Here is a 20310-nt window from a genome sequence, read left to right as displayed (position 1 = left end):
ATATATTCTCTAAAGCCACCTCTCTAGAATTAATGGTGCAAATAGTGAATAATGTGAAAATAATTTGTTCACTACTGCTGCAGAGGTGCATCTTGATTTAATCCTCCCTCCATGTATTAGCTACATTTTTCTTTAGGAAACTGTTTATGGTTATGTAAATAATTTGTTCCTTAATTTTCATATTTCAAGAGTTTTCTTTAAAGTTGGACATATGCCAGTTAAAATTGAACATGAGCATCCTGTAAATTCACAGCACTCCAGGCTGGATAATGGAATGAAGCCCATTAGACCTGATAGGGGAGAAACTAGGAGTGAGTGATTATCGGTTTTTCCTTGTCACCATCCTGTTTGTCGTCTACAGCTGGAAACAAGGGTGCAGTGTGTATTAGTACTTCTCCCCCTTATCGGTTTTTCCTTGTCACCATCCTGTTTGTTGTCTACAGCTGGAAACAAGGGTGCAGTGTGTATTAGTACTTCTCCCCCTGAGCAGTGATTCCATGTTTCTGTGCCTTCCATCAAGCCTTGGCCATTCGGAGTGAGCCAGCCTTTCAAACCAGGGCCCCAGTCGTCCGGCTCACATGCTGTGATGCTGACTTTTATGGTTCAAGATGGCAGTGTTAGCTAGTTCCCTCCAGCTACTCTCCTGAGATTTAGTTACTTCTCCCTCTCACATTGGTTCTAGTTGGCATTCCCTTGCCACCCATTAGTGATGACCTGTCGACAGTGTACTATCCCGGCGCCAAATGGGCAGACGCAGTCTCAGCTTCTACTCAGGTGAAGACAGTGACATTTCTGACTCAGATACTGTCTCTAAGTCACCTCCAGAGATGGAAGAAAATTTGCCCCTGGGTAATTTGGCATACATGTGAAATATTCGTCTTTCTTCACTCTCAGCCCTTAGTTTCCAAATCTAAGTTTTCTTTCTGGCTGTGGGTGAAATAGCATCCTGGTTGTCCTTTGAGGGCACAAATAAGCTGTAGAACAGCTTCCCAAGACACTGTCGCCCAGGCAGCGCCATCAGAGTCTGCATTGGGCCACCAAGCACTCTAGAAGCCCGGCGGTTCTGGATAATGGAGTACGGGCAGGGCAGTGGATCCCATTGTCCCTGGAAGAGTGTTTGTTTTCTTCTCTGTAGTGTGAATGTCTTGCTCAGAAGCACTGGTGTGTGGAATACCATGAGTGTGACTCATGGATTGGGAAGCTGGGAGAATCTTGGGGTGACCTACAGTGCTAGCATTTCAGTGACTAATATTCTGCCTCCACCAGCGTGGAAGGAGTATAATCATCTTGCCGCTGGGTGGCTGGCTGATACCTCCAAGAACGGTGTCATGTTGCATATTTACTTCTGGCTGCTGTTGCTGCAGAGCAGTAGATGGCATTGCCAGCAATCGTGTGAGTGTGAGAAAGGGCAAGTCCGTGTTGGTGAGCCTTTATGTGGCTTTTTTGCCTCCCTTGCTGGTTGATTATCCCATTGAACAAGTGCTATAGGGATGGGGTGAGAGACTGGCTCTGATATGCACAGAACAAAATGTAGTAAGAGATATACCAATAAGGTCATGTAATACCTGATGCGTAATGGGCACCTCAGACCTGGTATACATTGTTTACTTTTAACCCAGGGCTCAGTAACAAGATCAAAACTATTCTTCAAAAGGATGACATAGGTTTGCCAAAGAAAGCATGACTTAGCCTCAAGATTCTAAGGGACTCCTATTGTTTTTTTTCTATTGGGGCTTGGGACTGGTTTCATATAGCATGCTGATAACACACAGGCTGTTAAGTTACCGTGGGATCACCCGGGTCATTAAAGCCAACTCGTAGAGCTGCTTGTACCACCACTTGCTGCCTAACCTCTTCTTTTGGGGAGTTGAAGCCAGAGCAGGCAACCTTTGGGGCATTAGATAAAATGGGTGGGAACAGCATAATTCTCACCAAGCACTGTTTCCTATTTGTTTTGCGACTCTAAAGAAAAGCCATGTGTCATTAACTTGCAGGAGTAACAACCCATACAGATTAAGGGGCAAGATTCTTTACTGAGGGCCCTATATTTGCGTGGAACTTATCTTCTACCTGCTGGCATGCTTATATCCTTCCAAGACCCTTGAGTACATGCTGCTGCTTGCTTTTCAGATCCTAAAAGATATAAGCAAGATGTTGGACCAGTGTAGTGTCCTAAAGGAGATGATCAATATCCTTGAAAACTGGCTTGAACTACAGAGATACGAGCATATGTAACCAAGATAAGACGATTAAGCTCACTGCTCTTCTCTCTGATTGAAAGCAAAGTCCTTCTCAAGTTTCCTATTTGTTTTTAGGATAGAACAAAGCGTACTTATCATATCAGCAGATTTATACAAGGTGCCAGAGTTTGTGATGATCTGTTCTAGTAAATATCACATTTTGAAGAGCATTTCAGTTGGTGGCACTGTCTGGATAGGCTTCTGCCAGCCGTCATGACTGCTTGCCACTGCGTCCCCCAGACAGGCCAGCTAAATGGACGGGGGAGGTTTCACCAGTCTCGTTTTGTTAGCTTGTTGGTGACATTTCTGAACAACGTGACAGGAACAGGAGTTGCTCTTGGTTTAGCGTTTTGTTAGAGCCCCGGGGGTTTCCAATTATCTCTTCCTTTCCCTAAAACCCTTAGGCAGGAAGGATGAAAACTGGGGCTGCTGAGTATATCTGTTTAAAAACAAACTAGGGGAATAACCACTTGGTGGGTTTAGTCTCCCACTGGACCAATCCGAAGTAGTTGAACTCATTCTTTTTTTTTTTCTTGGTGGGTGATAGCTTTTTTTTTCTTCCTTTTTTCTTTTTCAATTACAATTTACATTCAATATTATTCTATATTAGTTTCAGCATAGTAGATAATCATCTACTTTCTTTTAAAAAAGAATTATTTTTATCCTCACCTAAGGATATGGTTATTGATTTGAGAGAGAGAGAGAAACATCGATTGGTTGCCTCCTGAGTATGTGCCCTGACCAGGAATCGAACTTGAAACCTTTTGGTGTATGTGGCAACACTCCACACAACCGAGTCACCAGGACTTGATGTGACTTTTTGAAAAGACAAGAACCCTCTAGAGATGAGGTAAATGCCTGCCTTCATCCTATAGAGGTCTACACTTCAGTTAATCTAATCAATATACTTAAAAAATAAACTAAAAGCTTTAAACTCCTATAAGGTAATCCAAGAAAATCTGTTGAGGTCAAAAAGAAAATAAATAACTGATTGCAAACAGCCATAAGTTAAACAAGCAAACAAGAATTCTCCACCCTGCAGAAGAAAATCTGCCGCCAAAATAAAAGCAGAAGAGATAGCTGAGTGGTTAACAATTGCTATATGCTCTATGATTCGGCTCCAGTATTTATACTTTTCAGTTCTGACCTGAAAGCAGTGTTCATTACATCATCTTCAGTGAACAGTAGTTATCCTGTGTTTTGGAATACAATCATTCCCTTGATCCTATAAATAAATAATGACTATTTAAAAGCATTTAAGCTATAAGTAAACCACTTATTTTAAGTGAAAAGAATGGGTGGGTTGGATTATTTTTCTCTAGTTCTGGGAAATGTGAAAGTTCTTTGCCTTGAGATGGATTTACAGTTACTTTCTGCTTGATATTTTATGTGCACACACGGGTAAAACGATGGAACCCTTTCTTACTGCAGGAGCCTTTTTTAAAAAAATTGCCTTGGTTATAAACTGGTTTGTGAGCTTAGCATGAATTTTAAACCCCTAATTTTTAATTTTAAGTATTTTAAACCTACAGAAAAGTAAAAGTACAGTGAACTTTTTATATGCCCTTCACCTGGGTTCATCAATTGTTGACATTTTTCAACATTTGTTTATTATCTCTTACCCAAATTCTAATTTCAAATTCAGATTCTTCAATTGTCCCCACTGTTTTTTATAGCAGTTTTTTTTTCTGATTTAGAATCTAGTAAAAAAAAATCATATACCTTTTTGTGCTTCATTATTTTGAGCTTTTCCTTTCCTCGTGTAGAAAGGTCCCTGCTGTCCACTTTTTCCTTTTGTGACATTGACAATTAAAAAATCCGCGCCAGCTGTTTTGTAGATTATCCTGCAATCTAGACGGGTCTGAGTTCTTTCTCATGACTAGATGTTGGTTAAATATTTTGGCAAGAAAAATACACAGGTCCTGTTGTAACTTAGCTTTTGCATCGTCAGGATGCTCTTAGTGCAGTTTGGACCGTCGCTGGTGCTCACATTGATTACTTGTCTTAAGCTGCAAATGCACCTATGATGAAGTTAGCGCTTTTACACTTAATGCCATCTCTGTGGTGATCATTTGAGGTCCTGTGAATATCCTGTGCTTTTAGCATCCTTTGGTGATCCCTGCTTGCATCACTTATTACAGAAATCACTGAAGAATGATGTTTTCAAATTCTGTTATTCCTCCCTCATTTATTAACCATAACCTATTTACTGTATATTCCAATGAATTGTGCAATTGTTACAATTATTTTCCCTCACAATTTTTAAGTGACAGTCCATGTGCCATTGCACTAAATGTTCTGATGGGAGAGAGAAGACTATAATACTGTTGTATCATAAGTGAAGTTTCCTGTTAATGCCCATACACAATTTCCCCTTGAAAATTAACTCAGTATCAATAATTAGATTCAAATAAGCTATTCATTTCTCTTTTTAACTGTTTTCTGTATTTTTGTTTTTCTAACTTTTCAATTGCTTATAATAGTTTTTAACTTATGTTCTGTTGCCCTAACATCTGTAACAAGTATATGTTTATTTTCCATCACAATAGCTGTGGAAATACAGAGGAGTCTGAATCAACTCGGAACACCTCAAGATTCACCTGAATTGAGGCAACAGCTGTAAGTAATTAAACAACAAGAATGAAAAAGAAAAAAGGAAGAATGGGAAAAATAACTATTTTTATATTCCTTTGATAGTGTGTACTATTATGTTTACTGGAGAAAACAATGGAAAATTAATGAAGTATTTCTGTGCTCTTATCTATACCAAGGTTTTGTGCAAGTTTTCCCCTGTCCAGAGTAGGCAGATGTTTGTTTGTTTATCTATTTGTTTGTTTGGCTTACTCTATCAAAGCAGAACGTCTTTGGTTAATTTTCTTATACTTTTTTAATAGGTTGTTTTTTATGGCTTTTGAAAAATGGTAATCTAAGCTTCTCTGTGTGATTTACTTCCTATAGCTAACAATCCCTACAGTGCTACAGTAACCAGGTTTTTATTTGGTTTAGATGTAATATGAATCCAATATGAGTTATTCTCCAAAACTCATACCTACATACTTGAATTTCAGAAAGCATTAATCTGTTTTTTTTTTAAGAAACAATTATAATATAGTATATAGAACATATTTCAGTAACTGTGCTGTTAGAAGAACCGCAGTTATACTCTGTGGTGTGACAGGTTTTACAGAGTGTTTTTACACATTTTCTCATCTGAACCTAATAAAATTGGAGTGAGATAAATCAAAAGAATGATTTTCATTTTACTTGTAAGGAAAACATGTCTATAGAGGGTTTGATGATTTGCCCAACATCATTCTGAACCTGAGTTTTAAATTTTAGCTCAGTGCTGTTACAGCTACAAATTTCAAGTAATATATATGTAATAAGTGATATGCCAAACAATATTAGCGCTGGAAGGAAAAAGTGAAGAGGAAGAAATTAAAAGATAGGTAATAATCATATTTTTAGGAAGTACAATTTGAAGAATTTGTGGTTATCTAATTTATATTGTACTTTTCCATTGGGTATATATCTCAGGGTGGTATAAATGCCCAAAGCTAAATAATAAACCATCATTTTATGAAAGTAAAGTAAATGAAATAGAAACATATAATTTTTAATAGTTACAATATTTTGCTAAGATTAATAGCAGAGATTCTGAATCTGTAGTCATCATTAAAGTTTTTTAAAATATTAATTATATTACTTTTTCTAAAGATTTTAAAAGGCATATTAAATATTAGGTACTTAGGCCCTGGCTGGTTTGGCTCAGCAGTTAGAGCGTCGGCCTGTGGACCATTGAGTTGCGGGTTCAATTCCTGTCAAGGGCACGGACCTCCGTTGTGGTTCATCCCCGGCCCTGGTGGGGGTCGTGTGGAAGGCAGCCACTCGATGTGTTCCTTTCATGTTAAAGTTTCTCTCTCTCTCTCTCTCTCTCTCTCTCTCTTCCTCTCTCTCCCTCTCTCTCCCTCCCACTCTATCTGAACAAAAGTGGAAAAATGTCCTCTGGTGAGGATAAAAAAATAAATAAATAAGGTACTCAGGAAATAGATATAAGTAGGTTATAAGTCTTTCTTATCAGTCAAATGCAGATATCTGTATTTAAACATACTCTTCTGTAGTATCTCATTATTTTAAAGGATCCTGAGTGTGAGTACTATATATTTAAAGTGAGAGATACTACATATGAGAGGTACCGATGTTGTAATTCATAAAGCATCATATGAATACACACTTTTTTTTCTTTGCTCCTTTGCTACACCACTCAATACAAGCTATTTTTAGTGTCAAGTTCTTTAATTAGAAATCTTTTTACTTTATAAGCTAGCTAGCAAGATAGACGTAGATACTGATATCTTTACTCCTGTTATTGTGTCCTGTTTTTTTGTTGTTTTTTTCCTGCAACGAACTTAAATGCTATTAAATTTGTACTATTATTTATCACCTCTTTCTCTTTTCTCTTTTTAAGTATCTGTGGGATGTAAACGCCCAGGTAGAGAAATATATGAGGCCAGATGTACCTTGAGACCTGAGAGCGGGGCAGTTTAAGGCAGCAGATCCTCTTTACTTATCGAACCTCCCAGTGTGGGATGCAGATAAAAGGCTCCCACACCCCCCGTGTCTCAAACATCAGACATCGCACGTCTCGAGTTGGCTTGAGTCATCTTCCTTTCTGCATGGCTGTTGATATTTATTTCTCAGAGTTTGGTTCCCCTGCTGCATGAGCAGAGAACTTCCCATGTAGTGTTTGCTCACTATTTATCAAAGAATAGAACTTGAAATGAGAAATGTGGAGCCAGTCTATAAAAAAGTAGTTTGAAAAACATCCTCACCGAGGATATTTTTCTGTTGATTTTCAGGTAGAGTGGAAAGGGGGAGGGGGGGAAACATCGACTCCAACCAGGGCCAGGGATCGAACCGCAACCGAGGTGCGTGCCCTTGACCAGAATAGAACCCACGACTCTTTGGTCCAAGGGCTGCTGCTCTAAATGCTGAGCCAAGCTGACCAGGGCAAAAAAGTGATTTTTATAAAACTATTCATCGGAGTTGATTCAAGTGGCAGAGTTTTAGCTTAACAAAATATATTTGTTCTTTCTTCATAATGTGTGTTTCTCACTGTAGGCAACAGAAGCAGCAATATACTAACCAACTTGCCAAAGAAACAGATAAGTACATTAAAGAGTTTGGATCTCTGCCCACCACCCCCAGTGAACAGGTATTAAGCTTTAAAACACATGGTTGAAGTATTGAACGTGAAAGGAATCCGGGATCTTTGAACTGTTATGCTGGAAAGGAAATTCGGGTGGGAAAGAGGGGATTCTATTTGAGATTAGTTCACAGAACACAACTATATTTAATTGCCCAGGTAATATCCTGTGGTTCAATAAAGCAAAAATTATTTCCATGCAGTTGCCCCGACCCATAATTAAGTAAGTGCTCAGAAATGCCTCCTGAGTAATTGTTTCCTGGCCTTCCAGGACTGACCCCCCCGAACACGCACACTCGCTCAGGATGGGAGGCTTCCTAGGGTAACATATTTATTTCCTTGCTTATTAGTGGACAGTATTACGTAGGCAAGAGTATATAGTCTAATTTTCCTGTTAAAAAAAAAATGAAGGAGAAGAACTGCTTTAAAATAACCTAAATATCATGGCCCAGATGTTAGGGTGAAAATTTAGGTAAGAAATTCAGCATTGTGGACTTTTTGCCTCAAAGTTAATGTAGTCAGTGTTTGAACATGCTGTCGAAATGGTATTGAGAGTCATTTAGTAAGGCCCTGTAATTGCAGAGTGAGCGAGAATTTCAGAATTAACTAAAGAGCCAGCCGGTGGTGAAACAACTTTTGCAAAGTCTGTGGGACTTCACAGCTTGATTCTAGCAGGTTTTTATCCCCCTTTCTCCAGCGTCAAAGGAAATTACAGAAGGATCGCTTAGTGGCCGAGTTTACCACTTCACTGACAAACTTTCAGAAGGTCCAGAGGCAAGCTGCCGAGAAAGAGAAAGACTTCGTTGCCCGAGTGAGGGCCAGTTCCAGAGTGTCTGTAAGTGTTTAAAACGGCATTACAAAAATGGACTTAAGACTCTGCAGGGATCCCTTAAAAGACAACATTGGTATTTTTTTTTTTTTTTTTAAGTCAAAGCTTAGAAATCAGTATTTGAGTACTTTTGAAGTGCTTTGCACAGTTTTTAAGAAGGGTGGTAGTTATGTATTACTGTGGTTATTTTGTCCATACCATGGAACAAACGATTACAGATTATATTAAAAATACAGAAATATTGCCCTGGCTGGTTTGGCTCAGCAGTTAGAGCGTCAGCCTGCGGACCAGAGAGTCCTGGGTTCAATTTCTGCTAATGGCACGTACCTCGGTTGCAGTTTGTCCCCGGCCCCAGTTAGGGTCATGTGGGTGGCAGCCAGTCGGTGTGTCTCACATCGATGTTTCTGTCTCTTTCTTCCTCCCTCTCTCCCTCCTGCTCTATCTCAAGATAAATGCAAAAATGTCCGTGGGTGAGGATAAAAAAAATTTTTTTTTTTAAATACAGAAATATTTTGTTAGAAAAGACTAGGGGTCAAATCCTTAATAATATTTCTGCATTTACTTGAACTTGAAGCTGTCACTGGGTGTTCATGCTAGTGTAGAGAGGACTTCACTCCTGGTTTGTGTGAAGGTGGAAACGAACAGAGTGAATATATTATACAAATACTGAAGAATATTCACCGCGAGAAAATAAATGAAGAGATCATTTAGAGTAGAATTTTGACTTAGTCTAATTTAAAATTCCCTTAGAAACTAGCACAAGCTGTTTTCTTGTTCTTTAATGTAGAATTGGTTTCCAAGACAATGTTACATTTTAATTACATAATATTTATTATATGACTTTTGGGAATATTTAATGAATGCCATCCTTGTCATCTGAAGATACAATTTTATTAGTCGTAGAAAGAGTTGGGAACAAAAATTTTTTTTCTTTACCCTTATATTCACATGCGCATGTGAAACAGTCTAGATTGTTATAAGGGAAAATGTCAGTTGTGTTTTTTTCTTTGCCCCTTCTCAATCCACTCTGTTACTAAATTATTCAGGGCGGTTTTCCTGAGGAGAGCTCAAAGGAAAGGAATCTTGTATCGTGGGAAAGGTAAGAAGTATAAAACATTATACAGAATCAAAAGATACTTATTTTAATACATTTTATCCATTATGGTCCCTAGAACAGAATGAAAAGCTTTCAGTATATTATGTCATGACTCTCCTAAATTACTTATAAGTAGAAAACAAGTAATAAATTTGAAAAAGTTTCTGTATTTGTACAATATATAAATATATAAAAATATCCCAATATAGAAATAGTACTTTATAATTATTTGTCCAAATAAATATTACTTAATTATTATTTCATAAGATTATTCTCTTGGGTGAGGATTAAGTCAACTGACAAAAAATATCCAGTTGCCAGATACAGCTTCTAATAATTAAATCATAATTCTCAAAAAAATAGTGTCAGTGAAATGGAATAAGAGTAAAATTTGATTATTTCTGCTCTAAGAATTTGAGCAAGTCTGTGACTTTGAAAAAATATTCTATTTAGTATTTTTAAATAGGAAGGAAATCCCCTTGTTTTAGTACAGTCTTTCCTTTTTCCTTATTCTTTTCTTTTTATTAGCCAGACTCAACCTCAAGCACAGGTGCAGGATGACGAGATCACAGAGGACGACCTGCGCCTCATCCATGAGCGAGAGTCTTCAATTAGGCAACTGGAAGTAAGCCTTACATCGTGGAGATAGCCTGCGGCCCTGTTCTCAGCGAGCTTGTGCTCACGAAGCTTAGCAACGCCGGGAGACGGGTCGAGAGAGGACGCTAAAGGAATAGATAAATTTGGTGGCATTTCTCATATAAATTAGAGTAATGCCTTTTAAAAAAAAATCTCTTTAGAATTTGTGCTGGGATAAGAGAATATACTCTCTTCCACTCTAGCTTTTCTTTTTTTAAATTCTGTTAGCTGAGGTCACCTTATATTGAAAGAATTATCAGTCTAGAGAGAAATGTCTGTTCAGCAAGACTGGATGGCTTCCGTGGCACATGGTACACAAATCCCCTGCGTGTATGATAACTTTTACAAGGGCTTCAAAAGTATTTTATTTCTCTTTAGTATGTTTATGACATCAGAAAGATTTAAAACCTTAGTTCTTACAGCACCTACCTGTTAGGAGGTGGGCTACTAATAGCTAACCGTAGGTGCAGTTGATTGAGGGCTTCCATGTGCCGAGTGCTATGTGATAGGCTCTGTGTGTCCGTGTCTCGTTTAGTTCTCATAAATCTTTGTGACGTGGTTAGCTGTCACATTATCATCGCCATATTACAGATGGGGAAACTGAGGCACGGGGTGACTGAAAATTGCCCCACCCCTCCTGAACAAACTTTACTCTTTTATCAGGCAAAATAGTAGTTATTATGTATTGAAGAAAAGTAAATTTAGAACTTTTTTATCCATCACTATGTCATGAATTTGCAATTCAAAGTTTGTAATGTGTGACTTTAAATTGACATCTAATGTTTTATTCTTTTAAGTTGTCAAATTAATGTATACATTTTTACCAGAAATATATCATAACAAGAATATTGTGTACCCTTGTGAGGAAATAGCAAAACTAATGCTTGTGTTAACAAAACAAATCAGATTATATAACATAAACTCAGTAACCACAGCCCTTTTCTAACCTAGATCCTTCATTTCCATCCTGCCTTTCTTGATACTTTTAATGTCACAAACTTGTTCTAGAGAACTGGTTACTGTTATTCAAGCTCTACTTACTTGGGATTGCTTATAGTAAAATAGTTTTCTGATGTTTCCAAAATTTATGTATTAAATCTCTATGTATGGCGGTTTGGGTTTTTTTTTATGTTCCCCTTCTGTGGATTGGGGACTGGATTGCTGATTTGAATAATATGTGCCTTTTTCTCTTAGGCTGATATTATGGATATTAATGAAATATTTAAAGATTTGGGAATGATGATTCATGAGCAAGGAGATGTGATAGGTAAGCCCTGCTGATTACATTCCGTGAGGTGTGAGCGAACTCCCTGCAGTTCACCTGTGATTACTTCTCAGACAAGAGGGACTGCTCCTCCCTCTCTGTCTTTTTGTTCCTCTGGAATCAAAAACATAGTCTACAGCCGACAGAGATCACCCTTGGCATTATCTAAAACAGATCTCATTTTTGGCTCCTAATGATTGAAATGACCAGCCTCATCTATTTCAGAGGACTCAAATTCAATCAGGTCCTACTGCCGAGATTATGGAAGGCACCATGTAACATCATTTTAGCTCATTCCCAGGACCTCTGGTTTTACTCTCACCCCGATTTAATTCTCATCACAATAAGGACTTTGGGGGAAATTTGTGCTATTTATAATTGTGCGTGTGCTCTCTTGATTTTTAGATTAGAGGGAATAGGTAGCTATTTGCCTGATCATTCATTCTAATAGCTTTTTGGTAGATTAATTTAGTAGTATTACTTAGATGCTCAAAATTCTTTTAAAAAATAAATCAGTGACTAAGACTCCCTTAAAGTTTTAAATGAAACAGTGATTCATTTAAGGTGTAGTTGTCAGCACTGACCAGGGTCCTGATCCTTTTGTCTATTTTGAAATATAAATATGAAGATATTTTGTCATTTTGAAGTATGAAGAGGAATATATATCTAAAGATACATTAAATATATTTTCTGAATTTGGTTCAGTTAACGTACTTGAACCTATAGTTCGATATAAGTATTATTTGTCCATTCTTAGCCTTTTCTCTCACCCCAGTAGATCACAAGGTAAAATTTCAAAAGTCATTTGTGTAGCAAACACATATTTATTGAGTACCTGCTGTATACAGGAACAAATACAGGTACTGGGGTTCAGGCAGAAGCACACCTGACATCTCTGGTGAGTGACAAGAGCATGAGGAAGATGGAGGTGACGGCAGGAGTCACGGGGATGCCGTCATGTGGGACCCTGGACCACTGTAAGGGCTTCTGATGGTATTGATAGAAGGAAAGCCATAGAAGATTTGAGCAGAGGAGTGCTATAGTATGACTTAGGTTTTAAGACTCACCCTGGCTTCTAGGTTGAGAACAGGCTGTGTAGGGGTAAGACCCAAAGCAGAGACCACTGGAAAGGCTATTACAGGAATCCAGGTGAGCAGTTACATCGCCTTGGGTCGGATGGAAGCAAAGAAGTCGTGAGAAGGGCAGGGATTCTGGATATGTGTTTAAATGTAGTTCCAAAAAGTTTGACTGACTAGCCGGATATATGGCTATGAGAGTTAATTCAAGGATAACAGGTTCTGGCCTGGCCCACAAAGGTGATGGTGTTTCCATTTGCTGAGATGAGGAAATCTTTAACTGGAGCAGGTCTGACTAGATATAAATCAGTAATTTTTGGATATGTTAAGGTTGGGGTGCCAGTTGACACCCCGCTGGAGGTTTGAGAGGCATTGAACATGGAGTTCAGAGGAACAGTCTGGGGTGGGCGTGTAAACCTGGGAGTCGTCTGCACAAGCTGGTGGCTAAAGCCATGGGATTCGGTGAGGTCGTCCCGGGCAGTGCAGATAGAGAGGAGGGTGTGCAGACAGCCCTGGGTGCTGTAAACATTGAGAGCGTGGTCTCTCCGGCAGCTCTCGTGCAGAGGCAGAACTGAGCACGACAGAAGTGAACCACAGAGCTGAAAGTATTTGCTCTCTGCCCCTGACAGAGTGGAGCTGACCCCTGACGTAGAACCCAGAGCTGAGGCGGAAGCAGCAACAGGACTAAGAAGGCTTAGCCAGTGATTCGAGGGAAACCGAGTGCATGTCGTGGTTTGGAAGGTGGAAAGGGCCTCAACAGTTAAGGCTTATCAGCTGTTTCAGATGCTGCTGTGTTAGGTTAAGGAAACAGGATATAGAGTCGACTGCTGAATTGAAGTGTGTGGGGCGCAGGGGACTCGGATGAGAGCTGTGTTGGTGGAAACGTGGTAAGGGAGGCTCCGGACAGTGGGAGGAGAACATCTGGAGTCAGCAGGTGTAGACCCTGTTTGAAGGGTAGGCTGGAAAGGGGAGCAAAGGTCGTCGCAGTGAGCGGATGTAGGGTATCGAGGTGTTTTGGTTTGCGTGTTTAGAAGATGGCAGCTGCAGGATTGATGGGAATGATTCATAAGGGAAAGAAATATTGTGGCTGAGTGAGGAAGAGGAAAGTTGCTGGGCTGAGGTCTTTGAGCTGGCTGACAAGGAGTGGGATAAGGTGCAGGAGCGGAGAGCATGGGCAGAGCCTCGCTGCACAGGAGGAGCCGGAGCACAGGCGTGCGGCCTCTAGTCGGCTGACAAGGAGTGGGATAAGGTGCAGGAGTGGAGAGCATGGGCAGAGCCTCACTGCGCAGGAGGAGCCGGAGTACAGGCGTGCAGCTTCTAGTCGGCTGACAAGGAGTGGGATAAGGTGCAGGAGCGGAGAGCATGGGCAGAGCCTCACTGCACAGGAGGAGCAGGAGCACAGGCGTGCGGCCTCTAGTCGGCTGACAAGGAGTGGGATAAGGTGCAGGAGAGGAAAGCATGGGCAGAGCCTCGCTGCACAGGAGCCGGAGCACAGGCGTGCGGCCTCCAGTCAGCTGACAAGGAGTGGGATAAGGTGCAGGAGCGGAGAGCATGGGCAGAGCCTCGCTGCACAGGAGCCGGAGCACAGGCGTGCGGCCTCCAGTCAGCTGACAAGGAGTGGGATAAGGTGCAGGAGCGGAGAGCATGGGCAGAGCCTCCCTGCACAGGGGGAGCCGGAGCACAGGTGTGCGGCCTCCAGTCAGCTGACAAGGAGTGGGATAAGGTGCAGGAGCGGAGAGCATGGGCAGAGCCTCGCTGCACAGGAGGAGCCGGAGCACAGGCGTGCGGCCTCTAGTCGGCTGACAAGGAGTGGGATAAGGTGCAGGAGCGGAGAGCATGGGCAGAGCCTCGCTGCACAGGAGGAGCCGGAGCACAGGCGTGCGGCCTCTAGTCGGCTGACAAGGAGTGGGATAAGGTGCAGGAGCGGAGAGCATGTGCAGAGCCTCGCTGCACAGGGGGAGCTGGAGCACAGGCGTGCGGCCTCCAGTCAGCTGACAAGGAGTGGGATAAGGTGCAGGAGCGGAGAGCATGTGCAGAGCCTCGCTGCACAGGGGGAGCTGGAGCACAGGTGTGCGGCCTCCAGTCAGCTGACAAGGAGTGGGATAAGGTGCAGGAGCGGAGAGCATGTGCAGAGCCTCGCTGCACAGGGGGAGCTGGAGCACAGGCGTGCGGCCTCTAGTCGGCTGACAAGGAGTGGGATAAGGTGCAGGAGCGGAGAGCATGTGCAGAGCCTCGCTGCACAGGGGGAGCTGGAGCACAGGCGTGCGGCCTCCAGTCAGCTGACAAGGAGTGGGATAAGGTGCAGGAGCGGAGAGCATGGGCAGAGCCTCACTGCGCAGGAGGAGCCGGAGCACAGGCATGCAGCCTCTAGTTGGCGAGGAGGGCCGGAGGAGAATATGGGACTGTCGTCTGATTGTTCCTGGTACCTCAGTGACCTGGCATCAAGGGCACTGGCTGAGAACAATGTGCACAGGGAGGCGTGAGAATTTGAGGAGAAAGGAGAAAGTATGCCAGCAAGTACGGCAGGTCTCCTAGGAGTTAGGGACGTGAGGTGGGCTTGCGTGGCAGTCACAGATCAAACATGAAATAAGTCAGCATAGGTTCAGCTGCCTCGGACGGGTAGGGGTTTTGTCATGTCAGGTGACCGATGTGGAGGAGTAAGGGCCGAGGATGAAGGCAAGAAAGCAGGATCAGTGATGGCCCATGGGATCCGGCTCAGTAAGGAGGGAAGATGGGACATGAAGTGTGTGTGGGACCATGAAGGCGGCATGTTAAAAGGAATGAGCTGTGAAGTAGCAGGTGGTGAACAGAGAGGAATTTGAAACAGCTTATGGAGAAGCTGCAGTTATTTGAGGTGACCAAGTTTGGGACATGATCGTGAAAGTGAAAGGGTCTGAGAAAAGGTAACAGGTAAAGTCAAATGTGTGCTCAAGGGACTGAGAGGCCATGCTGTTGGGTCATCAGCTGGGTATCGAAATGGGTGATAGGGATAATAGGAAAAGGAATGAAGAAAACATCAGTGAGTCGGGGACGCAGATATATTCAAGGAATGAGAAGAAAAGACCATGAGATGTATAGATGTCTGCAGCAAGATGGGGTGGTTGAATTTGATAGCATGAGCTTTAAAACAGTTGAGACTGTGTCAGAACAGACAGTGTGAATAGTTCTAAGTCAGACTCTCAAAACTGAGAGTTGAAGCCGCATCTCGGAATTGAGACGGGTCTCATGCTGCAAAGCCACACCTGTTCAGGTGCAGGAGGGTGAGAAGGAGGACTGTCATCTCTTGAGAGGGCTGCGCGGGCCCCCCGGGAGGGCCAGGCTTCACACAGAAGTGGGTTGGTGGTGGCCCCAGAGCAATGACAGCTTTCAGTTCTCTATTTTCACCCTAAAAGCTCGGATAGTAAGTGATCTTCACCTTTGGATAATGAACATGTTTAATCTTCCCTGGAATGGAGTCCAGTGATGTGTGCAGCTCAGTCACTATAGCATCAACACATGTTTAATGGTTGTGCGGGCATGTGTTTTATTTTACAGACAGCATAGAAGCCAACGTTGAAAATGCAGAGGTGCACGTCCAACAAGCAAACCAGCAACTGTCCAGGGCATCTGATTATCAGGTAATGTTAACTGTAATAAATCATCTTATAACTTGGGCTGTGTGTGTGTGTGTGTGTGTGAGATCAGGTTTACAGTGGCTGGAGATGTTGATGTTTAAAATCCCATGGAAGACAGGTCAGAAATGCCAGAGATGTAAAACAGTTTAGCCTGAATATTTTCAGGGTTGAACCAGAGTCGCAGCCACAGGGATGGGAACTTTAATGTTTGAAGTCCTGAAGGGAGCGATGGGGGACTCCGGGCTTTTCCGACAGCCTTGGTGGCACCGTCACATTCCAACCTTGAACCCCCGTGATGGCCATTTCTCACTGTTACCTTCTCCCTTCTCTTCCCTTTGTTGTCGATGACACTGGATTAAAGAGGCAAAGATGTATGTCCTGGAGACATCTCTTCAGGTCCAGAAATTAGAGTGTCCTTGACGATAGGTGTTCTGTCAGCATTCAGCAGACCCTTCACTGGGAATAAACTGTGTGTAAGTCAGGTTACTACAAGGAGGTCGTATGTATGTGTCCTATATAAAGGATGTGTGAAGTGCTATATAAATGTTACGACCATGAACTATCAATCTGTTGTTTAATATGTAGAACTTTGATGTTCGACAAGGATGAGGCCAGGCTATTTGGAAACCACTAAGTCCCACCCTAAGATTTGACTTCCATTTCAAAGCTTTATTTTTGTTGTTGTTGTCAATAATATTATCTCACACCTTGTTACCTTCTTAGAAAATAACTAGGATTTTTACCATCTTAGATATTTTGTCTCACTTTTCACTTTTCTCACTAACTGTAAAAGTTCCTTTAAATGTCAATTCCGTTTTTTGCGGGACAGATACCATACATTCGGTGATACGCAGAGAACAGGGAAGCTGCACAGAGAACACTGAGTTATAGACAATTCACCGATAAAGTACCTTGTATTTACCGTCTATGTGTGTGTGATTCAGATACGTACCTCTGCAGAATTAAAGTCATTATGTCATAGACCGAGAAAACGCAACACAAACCCTGGGAAAAGAGCCGCTTTCCCATAGTCCTACTTGAAGCCTCGATAATAAACTCCTGCCTTTGCAAAGCAGGGTGCATCTAAATAGGTTGGGTGGACCATGAGCGTACAGGAAGGTTATAAATGTTCTTATCACTGCAGCACCCCAAGGCCCGCACTACCCAGCCCTCGGGAGGGTTCCCCAGGTAATAGCTATACTGTAGGGAACACCCATGATTCTTCATAAAGGTGCGTTACACGTCTGGGGTCACCACGTGGGGTCTGGGGCAAATATGTAAGCAGGATATTGAAACTTGTAAAGTTTAGAGGAATTGTGTTTTATATATAAGGAGTCTTTAATTGAAGCATTAGATGCGTATGTGGAATACTGAAATAATCATGGTTTTTGGGGTAACTTCAGAGTCAGAAACATAATCTTTTAAAAATGTAGTCATACTTCTGGTTGACACAAAGTAAATTTATAAACTTTTCTACTCTGCAAGAAGAAGGATCCCTGCATGCTGCTGTGAGACCCACAGGCCATAAGGAAATGTAGAGATCAGCAGCTGGGCTGGGAACGAAGACGGGACAGATCCCTAACCTGTGTATTTTGAATGACTGTGTCTTAAATTTTTGCCTCTGTTTTTTATTTGTATGTTGAGATTTTGAATGCAGTTTTCATTAACATTGAAGAATGAGAATGATTTTGGAAACTAATAAATAAACCTTGGGAAAAATTGCCAGACACTTACTCTTGCTGATATTTTCAGAGAACTCATTTTGAAGAATAGCTTTTTTAAAACAATGTATTTTTCAATTATAGTTGGCATATGATATCATATTAGTTTCAGGTGAACAACATAGTGATTAGCTATATATATACCTTACGAAGTGGTCACCTCAGTAAGTCCAGTACTCATCTGATGCCATACATATTTATGACAGTATTATTGATTATGTATAAGCTTTTTGCTGTTCTTTGTTTTCATGCAGAGGTAACCTCAGTCTTTATTGCTTAATCAGTAACTTATTTTTCTGTCTTCTAACCTTCCCTCCTCCACCCAATTACCAACAAACGTTGAATAATTACCTCTTGAATTGTCCCATTAACTCAAGAAGAATATTTTTGAAAAAATAGTTCCATGTGTATTAAAGAGATTTTTGAGAAAAACAATACAGCCAAGAATTTGGGGGCAACGAATTACTATTGATCTTATTCTAGAATGAACCAGTTGATTTTCAGTTGCTATGGTGATACTTCACTACATTTGTAAACATATGTTTGTTTTTGCATCTGCAGCGCAAATCCAGAAAAACCCTGTGCATCATCATTTCTCTCCTTGTCATCGGAGTTGTAATTATTGGTGTCATTTTGGCAGTGAAAGGCTAGAATTATGAAGGAGCACACTGTTGCACTGTTACCTAAAATGTGTAGGAAGGTTCCTGTAATCATGGTTTTTTATTATTATTATTTCAAAGGTATTGCATAAAGAGTGGTTTCTATACTTCTGTTTTTATTTGGGGGGAAGTTTCCTTTGGAATAAATCTGATATTTTCTAATACTGAAAGTTTTTCTAAATATCACTGCTGGCATAATGCCCATGATTTTCGGTCTAATAAGTCTTAGTGTTTTGCCCACATTGTATGTTTTTCATGTATAATTTATTTATCCTATTGACTTAGATTTTGGAATTAATAAATTTAAAGGTGTGTGTGTGTGTTCTGTGGGCATCTGTCTCTCTGTCACAGTGTAACATGCACCCAGATTTGTGACACTTCAATTAAAAACCTCAAATTTTGATTAGGGCCTACAGAGAAAATATTCTCAATAACTTAAAAAAATAAATGTATCTGTTTGTGTTGCTTTTTTTTTTTCTGGTTTATACCATCAGATTATCTATTTAACTTTTATTGTTTGTCTTCTCTTAAGACCCTTGATTACTCTGAATGGAATCAATGAACAATTCTCTGTAATATTTCTCATACCTGATGTGTATATATTAAGCATTTGCTGTGGGTTGCCTAGTGAAATACTAAGGATCGATTGTACAGAGGCTCTGTTTAAATCTGACATTTACTGGGGAATGTGTATTCACTATAAATGTTTAATGTGATTTGGAGCAAGAGTGTGACACATGGATCCCTATTGTGTTAGAATTCTAAAGGTCCCAACCTGTTATCTGCCGTGCATCTCCACAGCTGTTATAATGGGAATCCATGGCCTTTCCTTACATCCTATAGAATAATGTAACCTAACCTAAGGTCAAAATTGTTGGGGAGGTTACTGTTCCACAATTAGTGTTTCAGCACCTAGCACTTAAAATGTAGTGTTTACCCTGAGTACCATTTTGTAGCATCCTTTATTGGAAAAGGAATTGGATGTTTGCCAATTGACTAACTTGCCTTTTTAAGTCAATGTTGTTTTAATGCACTAATCTGAATACTGTAAAGAGAATTATCTTAGTTTATAGTTTGTATTTTATAATGTTCTTACCTTGCAGTTTGATAGTGAAAGCAGTGTTTCACATGGCAAACTATGAACTTCAAATGGGAACAATAAAATATTAAGTAACTAAATAGTACATGTGCAACCAAAATAAAGAGGATTTGAAAAGTGTCTGCACAGTTCTATTTCCTGAGGACTCTGCCTCCACGAGACTGACACTTGGTACTTAGCTCCCACTTCTGCCACTGTGCTGCCGGACGCCCAGCAGAGGGCTTAGCACCAGCCCTCCTGGGTACCGCGGCACTCGGTTTTCATTGGCAAATTTGAAAGGTTTTATCCCTAGCAGGTAAAAGTTACTTTTCATGACAGTAAAACTCAATTTTTTCCTACAAAATGGACTGTAGAAAACTTTTGTGAGTGAGTGATTAGAAACTTTGAGACTGTCTGTTTACCAGAATCAGCTTGCTTTCGTGAACCTGGGTAATGTAGGGAAAATTCACACTTTCTACCTGGGCTCAAGTCAGCGGGAGCCCCCCAGGCTTTCTCGAACATTCTTCTCTTTGGAAGTGCAGAGGAGCATGCTGTTTCATGTCATGTACCAGTATCTTATGGCTACAAAAGTCCCAGTAACTTTCACAACTCACTTCATTTTTCCCCCCACAGTTGTACTTGATAAATGTTAGTATAAAGGCAAACACATTTACTTCTATTTCACCGTAAGTCCTCAGTAACAGCAAAAGTACTTAATTTTATTGGCATGACTTCAGCACCACTATTTAAAGTGTAATAATGTGTAAGTGATTTTAACTGGGACACAGATCAATGACTAAAACCAGGAACTTCTGTGGCTTGCATTCTTTTAAGAATCTTGAAACTTGAAGGGGTATTTGCACAAAATATTTGGAATACACAGAATAGTCT

The 20310-nt window shown here is 40.9% G+C and overlaps 1 protein-coding gene across 2 annotated transcripts in view; it reads left to right on the top strand.

The window, feature by feature from the left end:
- Nucleotides 1–18511, top strand: part of STX7 (syntaxin 7) — a 39902-nt gene extending 21391 nt beyond the window's left edge. For both annotated transcript variants that reach the window (XM_036248274.1, XM_036248275.1), the window contains exons 3-10: nt 4790–4859; nt 7362–7455; nt 8144–8281; nt 9322–9374; nt 9900–9996; nt 11202–11274; nt 15882–15964; nt 18244–18511. In XM_036248274.1, the coding sequence (XP_036104167.1) occupies nt 4790–4859; nt 7362–7455; nt 8144–8281; nt 9322–9374; nt 9900–9996; nt 11202–11274; nt 15882–15964; nt 18244–18333 (698 nt within the window). In that variant the 3' untranslated portion in view covers nt 18334–18511. The remainder of the gene's footprint in view (nt 1–4789; nt 4860–7361; nt 7456–8143; nt 8282–9321; nt 9375–9899; nt 9997–11201; nt 11275–15881; nt 15965–18243) is intronic.
- Nucleotides 18512–20310: the final 1799 nt, after the last annotated feature.

The sequence above is a fragment of the Molossus molossus genome, unplaced genomic scaffold, assembly GCF_014108415.1.
Source record: "Molossus molossus isolate mMolMol1 unplaced genomic scaffold, mMolMol1.p scaffold_m16_p_8, whole genome shotgun sequence".
Taxonomy (NCBI): Eukaryota; Metazoa; Chordata; class Mammalia; order Chiroptera; family Molossidae; genus Molossus; species Molossus molossus.
This window is presented reverse-complemented; position numbering and strand designations above follow the sequence as displayed.